General features: G+C 56.1%; 2 protein-coding genes across 2 annotated transcripts; one reads left to right on the forward strand and one right to left on the reverse strand.

Moving 5' to 3' along the window:
• The first annotated feature begins 3,329 nt into the window (after positions 1 to 3,329).
• On the forward strand, positions 3,330 to 4,199 carry SFTA2 (surfactant associated 2). Its single transcript, XM_084753953.1, has 3 exons — positions 3,330 to 3,603; positions 3,784 to 3,875; positions 4,001 to 4,199. The coding sequence occupies exons 1-3, from the start codon at positions 3,543 to 3,545 to the stop codon at positions 4,085 to 4,087; spliced, it is 240 nt and encodes a 79-aa protein (XP_084610079.1). The 5' UTR covers positions 3,330 to 3,542; the 3' UTR covers positions 4,088 to 4,199.
• Positions 4,200 to 9,234: 5,035 nt separating this feature from the next.
• VARS2 (valyl-tRNA synthetase 2, mitochondrial) lies at positions 9,235 to 21,062 on the reverse strand. Its single transcript, XM_084753808.1, has 29 exons — positions 20,609 to 21,062; positions 20,440 to 20,521; positions 20,239 to 20,339; positions 19,698 to 19,819; positions 19,526 to 19,592; positions 19,335 to 19,432; positions 17,266 to 17,347; positions 17,007 to 17,126; positions 16,555 to 16,666; positions 15,979 to 16,067; positions 15,485 to 15,575; positions 15,253 to 15,380; positions 14,885 to 14,988; positions 14,655 to 14,736; positions 13,726 to 13,802; positions 13,571 to 13,646; positions 13,293 to 13,398; positions 13,115 to 13,185; positions 12,898 to 13,023; positions 12,719 to 12,823; positions 12,555 to 12,623; positions 12,393 to 12,471; positions 12,177 to 12,304; positions 11,963 to 12,112; positions 11,130 to 11,336; positions 10,085 to 10,196; positions 9,810 to 9,985; positions 9,581 to 9,703; positions 9,235 to 9,497 (listed from the first exon to the last, which is right to left on the reverse strand). The coding sequence occupies exons 1-29, from the start codon at positions 20,795 to 20,797 to the stop codon at positions 9,402 to 9,404; spliced, it is 3,168 nt and encodes a 1,055-aa protein (XP_084609934.1). The 5' UTR covers positions 20,798 to 21,062; the 3' UTR covers positions 9,235 to 9,401.
• Positions 21,063 to 21,128: the final 66 nt, after the last annotated feature.

Below are 21,128 nucleotides of genomic sequence, written 5' to 3' on the forward strand. Positions count from 1 at the left end.
AAGCAGGACTGTCGCTCCCTGAGGGAAGTGGGTAGAGAGAGCCCTGAGCTCTTCGGGGTAGGGAGAGCCCTGAGCTCTTCGGGGTAGGGAGAGCCCTGAGCTCTTCGGGGTAGGGAGAGCCCTGAGCTCTTCAGGGTAGGCGGCCAGGAGCTGTGGCCACTGAGACTCACACAGATGATTCTTGGTCTGACGTGACTGGTGCCTACACCCTTAGGCAGGGCTGGATCAGGAAAGAAAGGGAGAAGAGGCCAATTGCCCATTAGATCAATTAATGGGAGATTAATGAGTTCACGTAGTTGGGCCAAAGACTGATGGCTCAGAACTGAGCAGCCTGTGACATAGACAGTGTGGCCTGCAGGATGAGGGAACCAAGACAGACAGCCTTTCCCTGTGCCTCCTCCGGGAGCTATTCATCCCCCAGAGTGGTGACAGTAGGAGGCTGGTGACGCTGCAGGCTGTCTGTGTGGCTTAGAACAACTTCCAAGTCGAAGAATCGTCCAGGCTGATGTGCCAGTAGTGCCAAGGGCAACACTTTCTTAGAACAAACTTCAGCCAGTGCTTGTGCACACACACCGCTTTGGTCACAACTCACAGAAGACCCAGGCATCTGGAGGGGAGGAACCAGAGATAGCTAGAGGCTGACAGCCTCTCAGTTTCTTTTAACGTGCGTGGCTGTTTTGCTTGCACGAGTGTGTGCAGCACCTTTAGGCAGTTCCCACGGAGGGCCTGGAACTGGAGTCACAGGCTGCTGTGAGCCATCTTGTGGGTGCTGGGAATTAAACCCTAGTCCTCTGGGAGAGCTTCCAGTGTCCTCAACCTCTCCAGCCGTATCACTAATTTATTTTTAAAAATGTTTTTGTTTTGCCTTACTTGGCTTAATAATATTCTCTCTCTCTCTCTCTCTCTCTCTCTCTCTCTCTCTCTCTCTCTCTCTCTCCCTCTCCCTCTCCCTCTCCCTCTCCCTCTCCCTCTCCCTCTCCCTCTCCCTCTCCCTTTCCCTCTCCCTCCCCCTTTCTGTTGTTTTGAGACAAGATGTCCTATGCTCCAAATCAACCTTGGTTTTGCTATGTAGCTGAGGGTGACCTTGAACCTGTGATCTTCCCTCCCGCACCTCCCGCATGCTGGGAAAACGGGCATGTGCTACCATGCACGGCTATTAAGTTGTTTTGCTTTTTGAGACATGGTCTTGGTGTCTTGTCTTGGCTGACCTAGAGCTCATCATGAATTCCAGCCTGGCCCCAGTTGGTGACCATCTTTCTGCCTCTGCTGCTTGACTGCCGAGGTTACAGGCAGAAACCACCACGCCTGGCCGGAGATGACTTCTTACAGCCACAAGAGGTGATTTTGTCTGAGCCGGTGGCAGAAGGACCAGCCACAGGATCCTCAGGACTTCTGCTGGCCAAGCACCTCTGTGTTTATCAGTGTCTCACCTGCGAGAAATGATGAGGTCAGCAACGCCATCTTGTTTTTTGTTTGTTTGTTTGTTTGTTTGTTTTGTTTTCCAGATGAGAGCAAAAGAGCCTGGCACCGGGGCCTGCCCTGCCCAAGATGCACCTGGTGAGTTTCAGAGACCGGACTTTGGTCAGTGTCTGCTTAGCTATGAGGCCCACAGTACCGCAGAGACAAGTGGAGGGAGACTGTGGCCTTCACCCTTCCCGAGTGGACCAAGGAATGACATCACCACCAGCCTTGAAGGGAGAAAGGGGGGGGGGCGAGGACTCTGGTGGTCAGCATCCAGCAAAGCAAAGGGCTCCCTCAGCGGGGAAGAGTCGGGGCCCAAAGAGCTTGATGTTTGTGGAAGGAGGGATTTGAGTGGGGAGGAAGGGGTGAAGGTTCTAGAGGACACCCCCTATGGCAGGATAGAAATGGTCCCGCCATCCCCAAGGAGCAGAGCACCTGGCCCTGTGTGATCATCCCTCTGTCCCTCCGTCCCACTGCCTCTTGTTGGGAACCGAGCCCAAAGGCAAAGCCCTCGACTGCTGAGCTAAGTACACAGCCTGTTTTTCTGAGATCCTCAGTTTTCTCTGCTAAGCAGGGTTGGCGCTGATTCACAGTCCAACGGCTCGGCTCCTTCGGCACTATCAGTGTTTCACATGTATGCGCTCGAGTGACGCACAGAACCTCTCCAAGGTGGAGGCTGTCCATCACTCCCATTCCACCCATGGCTCAGCTACCTCTGTGAAGGGTGTTCCTATATCCGGGGGGGGGGGGGGGGGCGGGGGGGCAGTGTGGTCAGCACCTACCACACACAGGTACCGTTAAAGAATATTATTGAGGGGCTGGAAAGACGGCTCAGCGGTCAAGAGCACTGGCTGCACTGGCTGTTCTTCCAGAGGACCCAGGTTCGATTCCCAGCACCCACATGGCATCTCACAGCTGTCTGTGACTCCTCTTCCGGGAGATCTGATGCCCTCACACAGGCGCATGTGAAAGCAAAACACCAGTGCGCATTAAAAAAAATAATAAATGTTAAGGAATATTATTGAAGCCGGGTGGTGGTGGTGGTGCACACCTTTAATCCCAGCACTCCAGATGCAGAGGCAAGAGGATTTCTCTAAGTTTGGGGCTAGCCTGATCTACAGAGCAGGTTCCAGGACAGCCAAGGCTATGCAGAGAAACCATGTCTTGAACAAAAAAAAAAAAAAGGATTATTATGGTTGAGCTTATTGGTAAAGTGTTTGCTGTACAGCACAAGGACCTGAGTTCTATCTCCAACACCCACGTAAACGGTCTGGCATAGTGGCTAGAGAGATTGCCTAGGGCCTAAGAGCTCTTGTAGCTCTTCCAAAGGACATGAGTTCGATTCCCAGCACCCACACAGTAGCTTACAACCATCTGTAACTCAGGTTCAGGGGATCTGATGATGACCTCTGTGAGGGTCGCACACACGTAGTGTACACACACACACACACACACACACACACACACACACACACACACACGCAAGCACAGCACTCGCCCACCTAAGATAGAAACAAAACTTCAAAGATGGAAGAAAAATGGAAGGTCCTCACTGCCTGGAAAGCCACCGAGGCTGGGGCGTCAGGACACTGCTTGGCTAGGGGAGGAGTGAGGCCCCGTCCACCCCTCCCTGGGGATCCACCCCTCCCTGGGGATCCACCCCTCCCTGGGGACCCACATTCCAGCCCTTCCCTGGCAACAGCGGTGACAGCTAAGGACAGTTAATCATTAATCGTTCAAGAGCCACTGAAGGACCGGGACTTAGGTGGGGCTCAGACACCTGCAGGAGCCCCCCCCTCCCCCCCACCCCCCTCCCCCTCCCCCCTCCCCCCCCCCCCGTGTTCCCACTTCTCTCTCAAGCATCTTATCCTGGAGATCCGAAGCAAACAGTGTGGGGGGCGGCGGGGTGCCCTCCTCCAAACCACCTAGGAGTCAGTCGGCGAGAGGCCCTCTCTCACTCTGGGAGGACTGGAAAGTCCAGTCGCCGTGTTCTCTCGGTGCCCCCAACACTGGTGCTCAGGTCCCGGGGCAAAGGGAAGCCGCATCATCTCTCCTGCCTTCGGAGAAGTGAGGTGGCCACTATGGAGTCTTCGATGCATCTCTGCCTCCTCCTGGCCCTCCTCAGCAGCTCGCGTGCAACAGGTGAGGCATGGAGGGTGGACACGTGGCCTTGACATGGACAGGTGAGAGGCGCTTGATACTGTGTCCCCGTTCTGAGAGTTGATGGGGTGGCACGGGAGAGACTATGGGACATGTGCCCCACCCCCCACCCCAACCCCGAAAAGTGCAGGGTCCTGAGCCACATTTTTTTTTTCCTCCCAGGACCAAAGGTGACTTTGCAAGTAAAGCTGACTGAGGCTTTTCAGGCCCAGGGCTCCCAGGACTCTGTGTTCAAGATGAACATGCTGGAAAAGGTAGCCCTTAGGAAGGGGAGAGCGGTGCTGTGTGCTTCTCCGAGTGCCTGCCGGGGCCTGGCTGAGTCAAGCAGGGAGTCGGGCACCATCTTAGACCTCATCCTCTCCTCATTTTTGTTCCCCAGATCTGCCTTGTCCTCCACCTCCCTCCAGGGAGCAACGTCACCCTCCGTCACACCGGCCCACCATACCACCTTACCTGCAGAGTCTGAGGCTGGGAGGGCCTGGGGCACTCGGCTTTTGGGGAGTGGGCATTGGGAGTGAGCGTGCCTTGACCTGGCAGCCTCTGGCCCTGCTGCATGTTAATAAACACGTGGAATCCCATGATGGGTTTGGCGTGTCCAGTGGGTCTGTGAGCACAGGGCAGACAGGGAAAGCGAGCTGCGTGCCAGGATCTCTGGCTGGTTGTCCTGTTTGCTGACCAGGGGTGTCAGCTGACTCCCCCTCTACACCACAGAGGCCTGGACAGACGCGTGCCCTCCTCCCCCCACGTGTCTGTGTATGCCTGTACAGCTGAGCCCTTCTGAACACATCTGCTCTAGCCCTGGCTTTTTCCACATGATGCCTGTGGTGGTCCTGAATGCTAGAAGAGAAAAATCCAAGGCTTGGGGAGGGGTGTTCTCCTGAGGCTCAACAGCAGCCCAGAAGCCAGGCACCATACAGATGTCCTAGTCTAAGCAGGATTTTAACTGCAGCCGCAAGGACCTATGTGGCCTGAATGGCAGGTCAGGGTGGGCAGCTGGACAGAGGGAGCTCAGAGGGAAGTGAGGGGGCTCAGCTGAGAAGTGGCCAAAAAGTCCCAGTGCTGTAGGAGGCAGCTGTGTGGCACCTGTCCCTGTGGACCTGTGGTCACAGGTGTCCTCTGTGACGGATGGATCTGCTCCACACTTCTAGTCACCCACAGGTGGGTGGCCATGCCTGCATCCTAGGACTTTTCTGAGAACAACGTGGGTTAATTCTGGAAGGATGCACCACAGGGCCTGTCATAAGTAGATGGGCACTGTTGGGACAGACTGATGCCAAAGAAGGAAGCTTAACAGTTCACATCCTGTTGGGGATTCTGGGTCCTCTTCCTCAAGATCACCTGGAGCCAGGCGGAGTGGCACATACTGTTAATTCTTGCGCTAGGGAGGCGGAGAGGCAGGAGGATATCTGAGTTTGAGTCCAGCCTGCTCTACGCAGTGAGTTCCAGGACAGCCAGGGTTACATAGTGAGACCCTGTGTGCAAAACAAACAGAACAAATTATCTTGACTTCTCACTAACCACATCTTGTCGCCCAGTCCTGACTGAGCCCTTGAGGGTGTTGAGATGTGTTCCCCCACTCACCCCGTCCTCCATCATCCATTGCTCCCCAACCCAGCCACCATCACCCCCAACCGAGAGCTGACTCCTGCGGCAGTGCAAGATGCTAGCTACGTCTCTGAAGCTGGGAAGCCCAGAAGAGAAGGGAGCGGAAGCAGAGAGTTTGCCTTGCCTCTTTCCTTCTTTTTAACTGTCCCGGACCATGTGGCATCAGGGAGAGGTATGGAGACTGTGCTCTATGTCCTCTGGCCTGCACCAGCTGGGAGGTGGCCCCCATGGGTCAGGTGCAGGGGGAGGAGGGCTGTTCTCCAGCCCAGCTTCAAGGGGCCATTGGGGTGCAGCTTCCAGATCATTTTCCTAGAGCAATGTCTTGGGGTTCCCCATAGCTGTGAGGGAGAGTTAGAGGGGCATAAGTAGAAGGAAAGGGAAAGCAGGCTCCCTGAGAGAGGGGCTTCTTGTTCCCAGAAGACATTTCAAGGAGACATGGCAGGAAGGCGTCAGGGTGGGGTCTCTAAATAGGGCCAGGAGGTGAAAAGGGACCCTATGTGATATAATACCCAAGCCAGCTTCCTGTCAGCAGACGTCCTCCCTGGGCTGCTACTTTCCTGACTCTGGTCTTCTGTCTTTCCCAGAGGTTCAGTCCTGCAGAGGGCAGGCTCAGCAGCCCCTACGTGACCAGCAGCAGCACCCCGTTATATTGTATGGGGTAACACGTCCAGGATTGGAGAAGGCTTCTATCCAGGGTAGTATACTTGACTGAAAAGCACCAAAAGGACTCAGAAGTAGCATGAACTTAGCACTCCAAGGGCCACTTCCGAGCAAGGGGGGGACACCCTGACCAAGACTAGGTGATGGGAACGCCAGTCAATTCCACCTCCAGCAGGAACAAGGAGAATAGACCCTCACGTGCAGGCGTGCGCGCGTGCGTGTGTGTGCGCGCGCGTGTGTGTGTTACAGCTGCTGCTTTGCGCTCTTGTGGCTCTACTGAGATTTCTCTCTTGAGACCCACGGTGAATTAAGCTACCACTCCTAAGTAAAGAGACAGAACAAACGCCAAGGTCCCGAGGAGTAAAGGTTGGCGGGGGCAGACTCCCCACTGAGTACACCCGAGAAAGGGCCAGGAGGCAAGGCCTCAGCTTCGTCAGCTGTGAATAGCTCTAAGTGTCGGCAGCTGGAGGTGGGCTGCATGGCATCTGCGCATGCGTGCCTGCATTCCGCACCGCAGAGGCATCAGCGGGAGTTCCAGGCAACCGCGAGCCATCTGACCTGGCACTTGGATTCTCTGAAGAGCTGAGCCATCTCTTCAGCCCCTCTTTACTGGTTCCTAGCCTGTTGAAGCTTAGGAAAATCCCAAAGTAGTCTTGCTGTGAGTTGGAGGTTGTAAGTGCCTGGAAGTCAGGTGCAGGCAGCTACAGGTGAGCGGGGACCAGGGGTTCTGTCTAGGGGTAGGAAGGCTGTTGAATGCTGGCGCCTCAACATTCAACAGGCGTTTGCTGTTTGTTCACAGTACGCATGGCTACTGCTGAGGTAACAGGGCAAATGCCCTCTCCGGACACCCCAACCCTTTTGTATGTCTGGAGCTCTCTCCTGGCCTTGCTGAGACACCGAGTTTCCGGGCTCTGAGGGCCTATGGCAGTGTGAGGAAGAAAACAGGAGTCAGGGGGAAAATAGAGGAAGGGCAGCTGTGGGACGGGTGTGTGTGTGGGGGGGGGGGGGGAATGGAAGGCTTGCCTAGACCTGCGCCAGGCCCTGGGTTCCATCCCCAGCAGTGAGTCTGCAGCAGCCCAGGGTCAGGTGCCAGTGACTGCAAGGCTTAACCCGCTAGGGGAGGAAGAGGGCTGGAGTTGAGGGTTCCGCTGAGTCTTTCTGCTCAGCGTCCCCGGGCTTATTTTCCTCTAATATTTGCCTTAATTTCTGCCCTATAGCACCCTGGGCGTCTACTACTTTTTAAAACTTTCCAGTTGCCGTGGCATAAACTGCAGGAGGGGAGGAGCACATTCCATATTCTCTAGATCCCAGGCGCGTGTGGCTCTAAACCCCTGCTTAGCTTGCTTATAGCTAATAAATGTGAGGGGGAACGTCTGCTCCAGGTCGGTTGTGAGTGGTGAGTTTCATATAGGCAAAGCAATTCATTAATCCAGAAAAGCTGCTTTCGGGAGCCAGGTGTGGTGGCGCACGCCTTTAATCCCAGCACTCGGGAGGCAGAGGCGGGCGAATCGCTGTGAGTTCGAGGCCAGCCCGGTTTACAAAGTTAGTCCAGGACAGCCAAGGCTACACAGAGAGACCCCTTGTCTCAAAGGGGACAAAAAGAAAGAAAGAAAGAAAGAAAAAAGAAAGTCTATGATCCTGGCATGGGTTGAGGGTTGATAGCTTGGAGGGCGGGTTCTTTGCTGGTGAAGTTTAATTAAGCTGTTGCAGGCTTGCTACACACTTGTTTCTGCTAGGTGTTGCCAAGAAAGGAGACACTTTCAGGGAAGCTCCCAGAAGCCACAGGGGCACATTCTGTATAGCAGAGACCGCTGGCTCCTTCCGGGTGTGGAATACAAGGGGTTAGTGCTGGGGCTCTGAAACCAGACTGCTAGTTCTGAGCGTGTGCAGCCATTGCCTTCCTGTTCAACACTGCCTTTCCACCTGCTCCGGCCTGGTCACTGTGGTCAGAGAGGCCCTGGCGGATGTTGCTATCCTGGTGGCCAGGAATGTCTTTATGGTATCCCTGCTTGTGCCAATGGGCCCTTCTGTGCTAGGCACTTTGAGCACCTTTCCCTCCTTGCCCCACCAGCCGTAGCCCTTAAGGACCTGCCCTTGTGACTGCATTCCGCCTTAAGCCTGTGGTCTCATGGCAACAGCCATGTACTGGGCAGAGCGGCTGGTACATGCACCGCACAGGATGCACGTGCCTGAAACCTCTCAGCACAATCTAAGATGACTCGGGATCTGTGTGCAGCCTGTTTCAGTGACACCAGTCTCATGTGCGAGCTTGAATAGCTGGAAGTTGTCTCCCCAAAAGGTCTCCAGCCTGTTCGTCTGGGGACCACACACAGGTAACCCTGGAAGACCAAGAATGCCTGCTCCCTCCGGCTGGTAATGGGACAGGCAGCCTGGCAAAGACCCTATGGGCAGTCTTCTCAGGAGCCATGTAGACTTTAGCTGGAAACCTGGCTTCTGATGAACACCTGTCCGCCTCCCCCAGCAGCGAGGCCACGTGATGACACTCGATTTGAGGAAGGAGCTTCCACTTCAGAGGGAAGTCTAGCCCTTCAAAAAGCCCCCATGGTTTTTTCCAGTGTTAACCTCTGTGGTAACAACAATGTTGTTAACTGTGGATCTGTGCAGCAGGTGCTAGCCGTGGTTTGAGAGGAACTGTTTCAGTTGAGTCACTGGTTCAGGCACAGCTCCCCACCACACCCTCGGACTTCCCTTTGCATGCTCCACCCTACATACGGGCCTCCTTGAAGACTGCCCCGTCTCAGCTCTCCTCTGGTCCTTCTGTGGGGGACACTTTCCTAGGCGCCCACCTGGCTAATTCTTACCCCCACCCCGCGTCTTTGCTTAACTGTGTTTTTCTAAGATTTACCTTGGCCTATTTAATAATATCCCACACACTTCAGTTCTGGTCTGTCCTTTTCCCCTTGAATCTGATGGCTTTTAAACTCACTGTCTCACCCAGTGAACACCTCCCCCCCGCTTCCTTCCCTTTGGTCAGAGTGCAGACACACGGCAGCACCTGAGGTACACCATGAATGCAGTTAGTGGGTCAGGATGGCAGAAAAGTGAGACTGGAAGGGGCAGAGACACACGCGGTGGCCAAACCCTGCGCCTCTGCCAGCAGCAGCAGCAGCAGCACGAGTCAAAGCCACCACCACATTTGAAATGTTGCTGCTGCGCCTGAGCTACGCTGATCAGCTGGGCAGTTACTTCCATTCTCTGGCATCTTTGTGACCAAAATGAGGCAAACCCCACGGGCTCGGCTCTGGGGCAGCCTCCGCCTCCGAGCGCAATGGGGAGGCGGGGCAGTCGGGCAAGGCCCAGGGTGACAGAATCTCGGGAAGGCGTGTGTGGGTTTTATCGTTTTTATCTCCGTCCCCTCCTCATTCCTGCATCACAGGAACTTTCCAGTCTACTTCCTTTTACAGAACGAGGAAGGTGGACTGTGTCACTGTGAAGTCCCACGGTACCAACAGCAGGCAGGTCTGAGAAGGAACGCTGGCAGGGAGTGGTGGAGCTCAGGGTTCCCCGGCACGGGGAGCCTTATCAATCAGCTGCTGGAGGTGGACGGCTGCCTGGTCCAGCCTTGACAGTTCCAGGTGGAGGGAGGAAACCTGGCCCGGGAGAAAAGATGAGAAAGGGGGCACCGGCCTCCCGCCCCTGCACCGCCAGGACTCAGGCTCCCTCACGGCCTTACCCTCTGCTGCCTCTCTGCAGCCCCCTCGGACGTGGCGCGGATCAACAGGTCATCAAGCTGCTTCTGTAGCTTCTGCCTTCGGGCAGCGAGCCGCGGTAGCTGGCTCTGGGGGTCCACCAGCCCCTGCAGGGCAGGAGCGAAGGCTCAGACACCTGCATCCTGTCCAGCCCCCACCTGAAGGCCCCTCCCTTCCATCCTCCTCAGATTCCCTCCAACCCTCTCTCCTCACCTGCAGCTCCATGTAGATCTTAATGGTGTCGCCCAGTGAGGCCAGGGCCCAGCCTGCGGGGGCTGCTGCCCCTGGGGGCAGGAAGGCTACAGCCCCGCAGTGGCTCAGGGTGCCCAGGGGCTCCAGGAAGGGCTGGAATAGGGCCTGCTCTCCTGGGTCGGAGCTCTGCAGCAGCACTAGTGGAGGCGAGGGCAGTGAAACAGGGTCAGGGCGAGGGAGCACCAGCTCCTGCTGTTGCTTCCCATCGCCCCCAGGCCCTTTGCTGACAGCCTCACCTTTGGGGCGGGCTTTTGTGAGCTGGTAGGTGGCGCGCAGGGCCCGCAGGGCCTGTACGACCTCTTGGACTCTGGAGAAGCAGCGTTCCAGTTCAGGCTGGCGCCAGGACTCCTGGTGAAGAATCCCAGAGTCAGAAGGGAAACTCCTGGCTGTACCCTGTATCAACCTGCCTCGTCTCCAGGCAACAGACCTACCCTCAACAGCATGCAGGATGCCCCACCTCCAGGAGCAGGGTGACAGGTGAGGTGTCACCTGGGGTTACAGAACCAGTGGCCGGTACTCTTACTCACTCTCAAGATACCAGCCAATCCCAACAGCTCAATCTAAACACTATCAAAACACAAAGCCCCCTGAGTGTCAACTCTAGAACAGCTTTACTTTGTGTGAATATTTTGCAAGCACACATTTCTATGTAACCTGTGTAGCTGCGGGATGCCCTGGGGTCAGGGTTATGGACAGTTGTGAGCCACCAATGTGGGTGACGGGGACTGAACTCAGGTTCTCTGCAAGAACAAACCCTCCTAACCACTGAGCCGCCTCTCCAGCCCCAGACTTTTCATTCTTCTTCCCAACACCCCGTGCTTTTGCGACAGGGTCTCTGTAGTCCTGAGCTGTCCTGGAATTTAGTGACCAAGCAGGTCTCAAACTCACAAAGATCCTCTGCCTCTGTCCTCCCGAGCTGGGATCAGAGGTGTGTGCCGCCATGCCCAACTCAAACTTTTAATTCTTGAGGCTGAAAATAGCAATTTAGTGACACAGAATCAGAAAATAGTGGGTCTGGGCATGGTGACATATGCCCTTAATACCAGCACTTGGGAGGCCGAGGTAGGTGGGGCTACATAATGAGTCCAGAACAGCCAAGGCTATAAAGACCCTGTCTCAAAACAAAACAAAACAAAACGGGGCTGGGAATGGATCGGCAGGTACATGCTTGCCAGGCAGGCATGGTAACCTGAGTCAGAAGCCTCGTGACGAACAGTGACCCTACAACCCGCAAGCATCAGAAGGCTGCCCCTGCTTCCCGGATCCTTGCCCACGACTCACCAGGCTGTGGGCACTGGGGTAGGGGGCCACACAGATGCTGGGGGCGAGGGGGCCACCTTGCCTTGGGGGCAGCCTTTGCCAAAGCTCTTCTGCCAAGAAGGGCATCAGTGGGGCGAGGAGGCGCAGACCGACATCTGCGCAGGAGAACAGCACCTGACGGGGCCCTGGGGGACACGGTACATTCGACAACACTGGCTTCACCGCTTCCTAAGGAGGGAGCTGACAGGTTAGGACAGCCACAGCACACCCCGCCTCTACGGTCACTGGTGGGACCAGGTCCTGGTTCAGGTGCATGCCAAGGAACTGAACGTCACCGACACCATGTTGTCCCTGGACAATTCTCAGAGACGGGGGAGGAAGGTTCAGTTTAGGAAAGTTGAGGGTTTTTTTCATGTTAGAAGGGGACAGAGGACATTTTTCCCCCTACAGTGCTGAGGACAAAGCCCAGAGCCTTGAGCACAGCCCAGGCAAGTGTACCTATGAGCCGTGTCCTTGCCCTGGGACAGGGCTGAGAAGCAGAGATGTCAGCACCACAGCCCCCTCCACCCGTCCTGAACGACCCTGTGTGGCTCTGCATCTGGGTGACGTCGTGGGGCACTAAAGACCCTGGTCTGAAGCCACCATGGTGTCCTCCTAGCATGTAGCAGCCACAGGGGCTGAGGACATCCCCACTGCTCTCTTCCGGAGACAACTCTGGGCTCCACCAGAGCCCAGGCCCGTGAAGGAGCAGCATGCTTTTCCCTGATGCAGGGACTGCTGGCCGCACCCACAGAGCTCTGGGCCACTACCACCCACTTCCAGGAGAGGCCGCCATGCTGCGCCCCACCACTCACCAGGTAGACGTCGCAAAGACTGTGGAGCCAGAAATGATACAGGGTGTGGGTGACGAGAGAAAGCTCCTGGGTGAGGAAACCTCGCTCACATTCCTGGGCTGCAAAGGCCAAGCGGCTCAGAATCCAGGCATCCATGGCGGAGGGAGACACCTGCAAGCAGGCGGGCATGAGGACCTGGCTGGCCACCTCTCCAGGCCACCCCATCTCCTCTCACCGTCTCTGCTGGCTGGGGCACGAAGTTCTCCCCCAGGGCATGGAGGATGAAGCGCAGGGCGTTCCAGAGCTTGTTGCAGAAATGGCGGTAGTTCAGGACCTCAGAGACGGACAGGTGCAGGTCGCCCCCTGAGGGGAAAGAACAATTGGTCTGCTCGCCCTCGGCCGGCCGGCCGTGCACACAGATGCCCTCTGCCCAACCACCCTCCGTGCTCACCCAGGATTCCATGGGAGCACAGTGCAAATCTGAGGGCATCTGCCCCACACTCAGGGATCCCGTAAGGAAAGTCCTTTTTCTGCAACAGGAGGAGGGAAGGTGTGGCCAGTGCCTTCCAGGCTGCCCAAGTAAAGAGGCCTGGACAAGGGCTGTGGGTCTCACCTGTGCTGCGGCTGCAATGGCTAGCTCTCCCTTGTCCAAGTTGCCGTCTTGCAGCTTGGCCTGTAGCACCTGGAGATGAGCGAGGTATTCACGGGCCGAGGTCAGGGTCAGACTCCCTGTGCCCTCAGACCGCTGCATCTCTTGGGCCGCCTGCTCTGTTTTACCTGCAGCTCCTGTCCACTGATGATATCCCGAGGGTCCAGCACGTTCCCCAGGGACTTGCTCATCTTCCGGCCCTGCCTGTCCCGGACCATGGAATGAAGAAGTACCTGGAAACGCACAGGGTCAGCAGGGGGCTCAGGCCGTGGCTTCTGGGTGGGGGTGGGGCCCTAGCGCACCTTACCTTGCTGAAGGGAAGCTGCCCGGTGAGCTGCGACCCCAGCATGACCATGCGGCCCACCCAGAACAGCAGCAGGTCATTACCCGTCTCCAAGAGCGAGAGGGGGTAGAAACGGGCAAGGTCTGGTGTCTAGGAGAACAAAGCGAGTAGTGAGGTCCAAGCCTGCCTCAGCCTTCCCCGTCCGCCTGGGTCCACATGCTCTCCTTCCAACCTCGCTCACCTCTTGGGGCCAACCCAGGGCGGAAAAGGGGAAAAGAGCTGAAGAGAACCAAGTGTCCAGGACGTCAGGGTCTGGGAGACAAGACAGCAGCTGGAGCCTCGGTCCCTGGGGCCTCTGGCCCTGAAGCCCACCCCACCCACGGGGGCTCAGCATCTGCCCCAGTCCCAGCAGGACTCACCCCTCTCCAGGGTCAGCTCTGCACCTGCCCTCCCGGTCTGTTTTGCAGCCAGCACCCTGGCCTCAGCCTCTGACCGCCCGACCACCCAACATTCCTTACTGTCATCCTGAAACAATTGAGAGGAGAGAAGCGAGGGTGAGCGAGACGCCCTTCTCACACCCCGAGCACTGAGCGGCTCCTCCAGAGCGATGACGAAGGCACTCGAGGAGGTGGCCACACAGGAGCCGGACCCTGCCTCCTGAGGTGCTCCCCGCCACACCCAGCTGCTCCTCACCAACCTCTGCACTCTCTCCGATGACCCGGTAGGCTGGAATCTGATGGCCCCACCAGAGCTGCCGGGACACACACCAGTCCCTGTCAGAGAGGGTGCCAGTGATGCCTCCGTGTGGCCAGCGGGTCCCCCTCCCCACCTTCACGAGAGCCCCCCACTTACCCAATGTGGGCAAACCAGTGCTGCCAGCTCTTCTGGTGGGAGGAGGGCCAGAGCTCCAGAGCCCCTGACTCCACTGCCTGTTAAAAAAAAAAAAAAGGTGGTCAAGCATGGTGGCGCATGCCTGTAATCCCAGACAGAGGCAGGTGGATCTCTAAGTTCCAGGCCAGCCAAGGCTGCACAGTGAGACTCTGACTTGAAAAATAAAAACCTGGCTGGAGAGATGGCTCAGAGGTTAAGAGCACTGCATGCTCTTCCAAAGTTACTAATTTCAATTCCCAGCAACGACATGGTGGCTCACAGCCATCTGTAATGAGATCTGGTGCCCTCTTCTGGCCTGCAGGTGTACATGCAGGCAAAACTACTATATATATATATACTACTATATATATATATATATATATATATATATATATATATATATATATATATAAATCTTTAAAAAAAAAACCCTCAAAGGTGGCCAGTGAGAAGGCTTAGCAAGCAAAGGGCCTGGCATGTACCATGAGGACCGGAGTTCTATCCCCCACACAGAAGGAAAGAATTGACTCTATGGTTTACATGCTCATCTCCACATGGGCACCACAGCACACACACATGGAAATAACGTTAAAGTCTTAAGACTCGTGCGTATATTACTTGTGTGCATGTATGATGTACATGCACACACGTATGGAGGTCATAGGACAACTACTAGGAACCTGTTCTCTCCTCCTCCAGTGGGTTCGGGGGATCGAACCGAGACCACAAACTCCCCCCCAAAACATTAAAAAAAAAAAAAGGACCGCGTGTTGTCCAGGAAGATTCTGGCTCGAACAAGGGCAGAAGCCCACCCTTGCAGGCCATCCTCCCGTCACCACCCGAATCTTTATGACTAGAGGCCCCCCCTTCCCCCAGAAGCTCCCCTCCTCCCAGCCCCCTGGGGGCCTTACCTTGGCAGCTCGGGCCCCCATTTCCTGACAGCGGACAAACCACTGGCTCTTCAGCAGGTACTCCACCACGTCCCCGGAACGGCTGCAAAGGCAGCAGGGTGAGGCCCCTGGCCACCTTCTAGGCCCCCCAGAAGCCCAGCGTGGGGCACCCCATTATAATCCCAGCTCAAACACATCACCCGGCGCACAGCCCACACACCGCCCCTCGTGAAGGACGGAGGCGGGGCTACCTGCAGATGGGCAGAACCATGGGGTGCTCCTGCAGGCCCCGGAACAGGCCCCGCTCCCTCAGGGCGCATATGATCTTTTCCCGGGCCGCAAATCGGTGAAGACCCTGTGGAAAAGTGACAAGATTAGAGACCTCAGACAAGTTGGGGAGGCAGGGCACAGGGTGCCTATAAAAGACAGGGTAACCGCTGGGCAGTGGTGGCGCACGCCTTTAATCCCAGTGCTTAGGAGGCAGAGGCAGGTGGATTGCTGTGAGTTCGAGGCCAGCCTGGTCTACATAGTGAGTCCAGGACAGCCAAGGCTACACAGAGAAATCCTATCTCGAAAAACAAAAAACAAAAAAAGACAGGGTAACCAAGGCTGGCCCCACCTGCAGCCAGTCTCCACAGAGGGATGTCATGGTCCCATCCTCTGCAATGACACTCAGGGGCGTCAAGCCATGCCGGGCCCCCATCTCGGCATCTGCTGGACTGTGAGCAGGAGTCACCTTCACTGCCCCTGGGGAAACAGTTGCTGTTAGAGTGGCCGGATCTCGGTCCTGGGGCCCCTCCTGCCTCCAGCTCTCACGGCTCTCCCTCCTCGAAGGCCCGACTTCCACACACCTGTGGCCACATGTGGCTGAACAGAAGTGTCTGTGATGATGGGGAGAAGCTGTCCTGTCAGAGGGTGACGAAGCTGTCGCCCGTGTAAGTGCTAAAGACGAAGGTGATCTGTTAGGAATAGCCCAAGTGCAAGACAACCCAGAGTGAGAGGGTAGAAAGCAGGAGGTCAGGGGTTAGAGCACCGCCCACCGCCCAGCACACTCCTTCAAGGGCCAGGCTTCCAAGTGAGGCAAGAAGCAGTCTGAACAATTCCTCCTCTGCTGCTGTGAAGGCCGCCAATGAGCGCAGCTGACACAGGCAGGCAGCAGCTGCGTTTGATCTGGAGGCCATGGTTAGTTAACCCCCATCACCAGAAAAGCAAGATAGCAAAAAATACAAGGGAGCAAATTAGAGCCACTGCAGAGCTGAGAGGCGGGGTCTCAGAAGGAGGGGCTAGCAGTGGAGACCGGGTGCAGGTAGGGGTGCGAGGGCCTGGGGCAGCGCACTCCACTCACCGTGTACCTAGGGTCGTCCGGGTGAACGGCTACGGCCATATCTCCGGGCAGTGTCTCTGGCCTGGTGGTTCCCACCACAACCTCTGTGCCTGGAGACAAGCATTCCAGCACTGAGGTCACCCCAGCCCCCCAGCCCACACAGGTGAAGCAGGCAGAGCCTCGAGCAGATGCAGTCCAGCTAGCCCCACCCTGCCTCTTGCCCGCGCTGGGCGACACTTACACACTACTACACTTTAGAACTAATCTTTTGCATTGTTTTACTGAGACAGGGCCTCATGTGGCCCTGGCTGGGTTGGAACTTGCTATGTGGACCAGGCGAGCCTTGAACTTGGAATCCTCCACCTCCATCCCCCAAAATGATGTGATCACAGGCGCACCATAATCAGCTTAGAACTCATCTTTCACCTCTTTCCTTAGTGAAAGACTCTTAGAATCACACTGAGTTCTAAGAAGACGGCCACGTGTGCTTTTTTCCCCCAGCACTCCCAGAGTAAGTGCCCACAATGGTGTGAACCAACCCAGGGGTCCCAGAAACCCACCACATGCTCAAGAAAAGCGAGGCAGGAACATACTCACCAGGCTCTCCATCCACAGGGAAAGCGACAGAGACAAGGAGCCCAAAGGACACAGGGGTTGGGCAGCCGGGCGGCTGGAGCACCGTGCGGCCAGGCAGGGGCCGGTTCTCCACCTGGAAGGTTGAGGAGGCAGGGAGAGAGCAGTCTCTTTGTGGTGCTCACACGCAGGATCCCTACAGCTCCACACCCTGCTCCCTGCCACCCCCCCACTCTCCACCCTGACCCCCGCCACCCAGAGGACTGGGGAGCCACCGTCCACACAGAAGCCACGGCAGCCGCTGTGCTGAGCACTGCACAAACTGACTCTTTACAACATTCTACACGTCAGCACAGGCCGCCATCCTTGATTGACAGGTGAGGCGGCACAGTGGCTAGAGCTGGAGACGATCAGAGCTGCCAGTGGCAAGGACCCAACTCCGTTGACTCAGTCAGCTTGCCGGTCTTCCTCCTCACCTCAATGTCCGAGATGGCCGACTTCAACGTACACGACCAGTTGACGATCTGATGGCTCCGGTACAACAGCCCCGAGTTGTGGAGTCGCACAAAAGCCTCCGTCACCGCTGCTGAGGAGCCCTAGAATGACATGAGTGTCCACACCCGGCACCCTCCCTCAGCTGAACCCGCGGACTCCCTCCTCCCTCGCCCAGCACACTCCACGCCGGTCCCAAACACCCTCCCCCCAAAACCCACAGGGATGACAACATGAACTCACAGGGTCCATGGTGAAACACTCCCGATCCCAGTCCAGAGAGGCACCCAGATCACACAGCTGCTCATAGATCTGCCCCCCTTTCCTGCACCAGAGAGTCCTGTCAGTAAGCACGACCGGAGAACCCCGCGACACCAACCAAGGATGCTCACCAGTGCCAGGTACCAGAGAAAATAAAGCGCACGTGGTGCTGACCCAGCTGAGTCTAGAGCAGCCGGTGGAGACAGAACCAGATGCATGGGGGGAGGGAGTGGGCAGCTCTCTCTGACTTTAAAAGACACAAAACCAACCGTCTCTGCAGGGGCAGCACACAGGATGAGTACTTGCCTTGGGTTACAACCAGTGTGTCTAAGCTGCAGTTATCAGAACATACATACTGGGTTGTGTGAACGAACACACACACACACACACACAAGTCTAAGCTTCATCCCGAGTTATCAGAACATACGCACTGGATTGTGCGAACACACACACACACACACACACACACACACGGCTAAGCTGCATCCCGAGTTATCAGAACATACGCACTGGGTTGTACACACACACACACACACACACACACATACACACACACGTCTAAACTGCAGCCCAAGTTATCAGAACATATGCACTGGGTTGTGCACACACACACACACATTCATTTTGCATAACACTGCAACATGACATTGTCAACTAGGAAGTTTGCATTTGAGAATTAGGCAATAAAGCAAAAAACATCTCACAAAAAAAAAATCCTCAAGATGTTTTCAGGAAGTTTTCAATTCAGAGCCATGCTAGGACGCACAAGGCCCGTGGCCATGGGTTGTACACACATGCCTGGCAGGAAGCAGCCACTTTGTGAAAATGTAAGGGAGAAAGACAAACAGACACGGAAGGAGGAGGGGTGGGCGCATGGAAAACAAGACAAGTAGATTTTTTCTTTCCAAGCCAGGGTCTCTCTGTGTAGCCTTGGCTGTCCTGGACCTGCTTTATAGACCAGGCTGGCCTCAAACTCACAGCCATCCACCTGCCTCTGCCTCCCGAGTGCTGGGATTACAGGCGTGCGCCACCACACCCAGCTTGACAAGTAGATTTTTAAAAACCCACACAGGGGGCTGGAGAGACGGCTCAGAGGTTAAGAACACTTGTCTGCTCTTCCAGAGGTCCTGAGTTCAATTCTCAGCAACCACATGGTAGCTCACAACCATCTATAATGGAATCTGATTCCTCTTCTAGTGTGCACAGAAACAGAACACTAATATACATAAAATAAGCAAATCTTTTACAAAAACCCGCGCATTAGCCATGCAGTGGTAGTGCACACTGGTAATCTCAGAACTCTGGAGGCAGAAGCAGGCAGATCACTGTGAGTTTGAGGCCAGCCTGGTCTACAAAGTGAGTTCAGGTCAGCCAGGGCTGCACAGAGAAACCTGTCTCGAAAAACCAAAAACAAACAAACAAAAATAAAATAGCCCCCACATTTATATATACATCCATAAACACATAAATGTGTACATCCTAACATAAACATAGTGCACACACACAAATGTGTACATCCTAACATAAACATAGTGCGCACACACACAAATGTGTACATCCTAACATAAACGTAACACACACAAATGTGCACATCCTAACATAAACATAGCACACACAAATGTATACATCCTAACATAGCACACATACACACATGTGCATATCCTAACATAAACATGGTGCACACACACAAATGTATACATCCTAACATAGTACACACACACATGCACATCCTAACATAAACATAGCACACACACACAAATGTGCACATCCTAACATTGTGCACACACACACATGTGCACATCCTAACATAAACATTGCGCACACATAGAAATGTGTACATCTTAACAAAGAGCACACACACAAATGTGCACATCCTAACATAAACAAAGAGCACACACACATACACATACACAGGGCTCGGACACCCCCTCCGCCAGAGCCCCTGCTGAGGCAGTTAGGGACGGGGCACGAAGAACCGAACGCCACAGGTCAGAATCGGTGACAAGCAGAGCCAGCCAGCCTGCCCACGGGGCTGCTGCCGCCGTACTCACTCGTGTTTCCACTCCCACACGGCCCTAAGGAAGTCGTCCCGGCTCAGCTCGTGTCTCCTCACCCTCCGCTCCTTCCACAGGTGTTTCTCCACCACAGCCTGACATGGGCCAAGCGCAGATGAAAAGCTAGTCAAGCTGCTTCAGAAAAAGGCACTCTCAACCAAGAACCGGAAATGGGGCAAAAGGCCCACCTGCGTAGCAATTCCTGCGTGATCTGAGCCAGGGATCCACAGCACGCGATCCCCACGCATCCGATGCCTGCGACAGAAACACCGTAAGGGACCCTTGGGCTCTCTTATCCTCGTGTATTCCAGCACTTTCGACCTTCCCTTTAGGAACTGCAGTGGCCCCGTCTCCTCTCACCAGCGCACAAGTGCATCCTGTATCGCCACTGTGAGCGCGTGGCCGATGTGCAGGGAGCCAGTGACATTGGGAGGTGGGATACACATAGAAAAGGTGTCCCCTGTGGCTTGGGGCAGCTGCGCCTGGAAGGAACAGGGAAGTCAGAGGCCAGGGAAGACAAAATGCTGCCTGGGAAAACAGCACCCTCTGGTGCCCTCGGGGGCAAAAAGAACTTCAAGGAGGCCAGGTGTAGTGGCACACACATAATTCCAGCACTTGGGAGGGAGAGGCAGGGGGATCTCTGTGAGTCTGAAGCCAGCCTGGTCTACAGAGTGAGTACCAACCAGGGCAGCCAGGGCGAAACTGAGAAACTCCGCCTCAAAATAAATTAATAATAATAATCTTATAATAATAACAATAATGGACTTGCCAGGAATATCCAGAGTGGGAAAAGGAACAAGAAACTTCTGAAGAAGCCAAGGGCCAAAAAGAAATAAAGCTAGTTCAAGGGCCACTCACGCTGTCCTGGGGACCTCACAGACGGCCTCTGCCACGCACTCACCTGGTACTCTGGTTTGAAGAAGCCCTCTCGCACCCACCACTGGTACCAGGCCGCTTCAACATATCGGGGGCTGTAAGCGGGAGGCAGGGGCCCCGAAACATCTGTGGAAGCCGAGGAGAGATCCGCTGCTGAACTGCCCTTGTAGCAGACGGGGCAGCAGACGGGGCAACGACACATCCCCAAACGCCGCCACAGTTTTACCTTTCTTTTCACCGGGCTCGGTGGGGATTTCATACAACACCACCTCCTTGTGACTCCAGGCCTTGGCGGGCACTGCTGGTGACTGCGGGGAGGAAACGCGGGTGTGTGTGTCAGCCATGTGGACGCCGGCACCAGACCCCTTCAGCTAACCCGAGCCCTGCGTCCCGACCTTGCTCTCCTCGGCCAGCCCGGCCTCCAGGGCCGCCTGCTTCTCCCGCAGGCGCCTCTGTTTGGCTTCGCGGTTCCTGCGGGAGAGGGGCGAGCCGTGGAGCTCGGGCTGTGTGCAGAGCGGCTGCGGCCCGGAGAGACCCCACGCGGGCCTCAGCCCCCGGAGAGCGGCCGGAGGGAACCGAGGCATCGGGGCGTCGGTGCGGAGGTCAGCGGGACCCTCGCGCGGCGTCCTTCGGCCTAGGGGCGGAGCGCATGGTGTCGCGGCACTCAGGAGCCACCGGGACCGGGGCGTCCGGGGGAGGCGGCTCTGCCCGCCGCCCTGCGCCGACGCCGGCGCGCGGAGGGGAGAGAAGCCGGGGGCTGGGAAACCGAGGACCCCGCGCTGCGCCGCTGTACCAGACCGCGGGCGGAGAGGAGCGCCGCCGGGGTGCGCGCGCACGCGGGGGGCGGGGCGGGGCACGCAGGCGCATGCGTAGAAGGCGCCCGCTCGGCGGGCTTTCTTTTCTTTTTGGTTTTTT

Source organism: Acomys minous (assembly GCF_964271855.1).
Source record: "Acomys minous genome assembly, chromosome: 13".
Taxonomy (NCBI): Eukaryota; Metazoa; Chordata; class Mammalia; order Rodentia; family Muridae; genus Acomys; species Acomys minous.

Excerpts from the sequence above, each read along its gene's own strand:
- SFTA2 (XM_084753953.1), top strand. The coding sequence starts at position 3,543 with ATGGAGTCTTCGATGCATCTCTGCCTCCTCCTGGCCCTCCTCAGCAGC. Across the intron at positions 3,604-3,783 it reads CAGCAGCTCGCGTGCAACAG|GACCAAAGGTGACTTTGCAA; the intron begins GTGAGGCATGGA and ends TTTTCCTCCCAG. Across the intron at positions 3,876-4,000 it reads AGATGAACATGCTGGAAAAG|ATCTGCCTTGTCCTCCACCT; the intron begins GTAGCCCTTAGG and ends TTTGTTCCCCAG.
- VARS2 (XM_084753808.1), bottom strand. The coding sequence starts at position 20,797 with ATGCCTCGGTTCCCTCCGGCCGCTCTCCGGGGGCTGAGGCCCGCGTGG. Across the intron at positions 15,381-15,484 it reads TCAGCCACATGTGGCCACAG|GGGCAGTGAAGGTGACTCCT; the intron begins GTGTGTGGAAGT and ends CTGTTTCCCCAG. Across the intron at positions 11,337-11,962 it reads GTCTTTGCGACGTCTACCTG|GAAGCGGTGAAGCCAGTGTT; the intron begins GTGAGTGGTGGG and ends CTCCCTCCTTAG.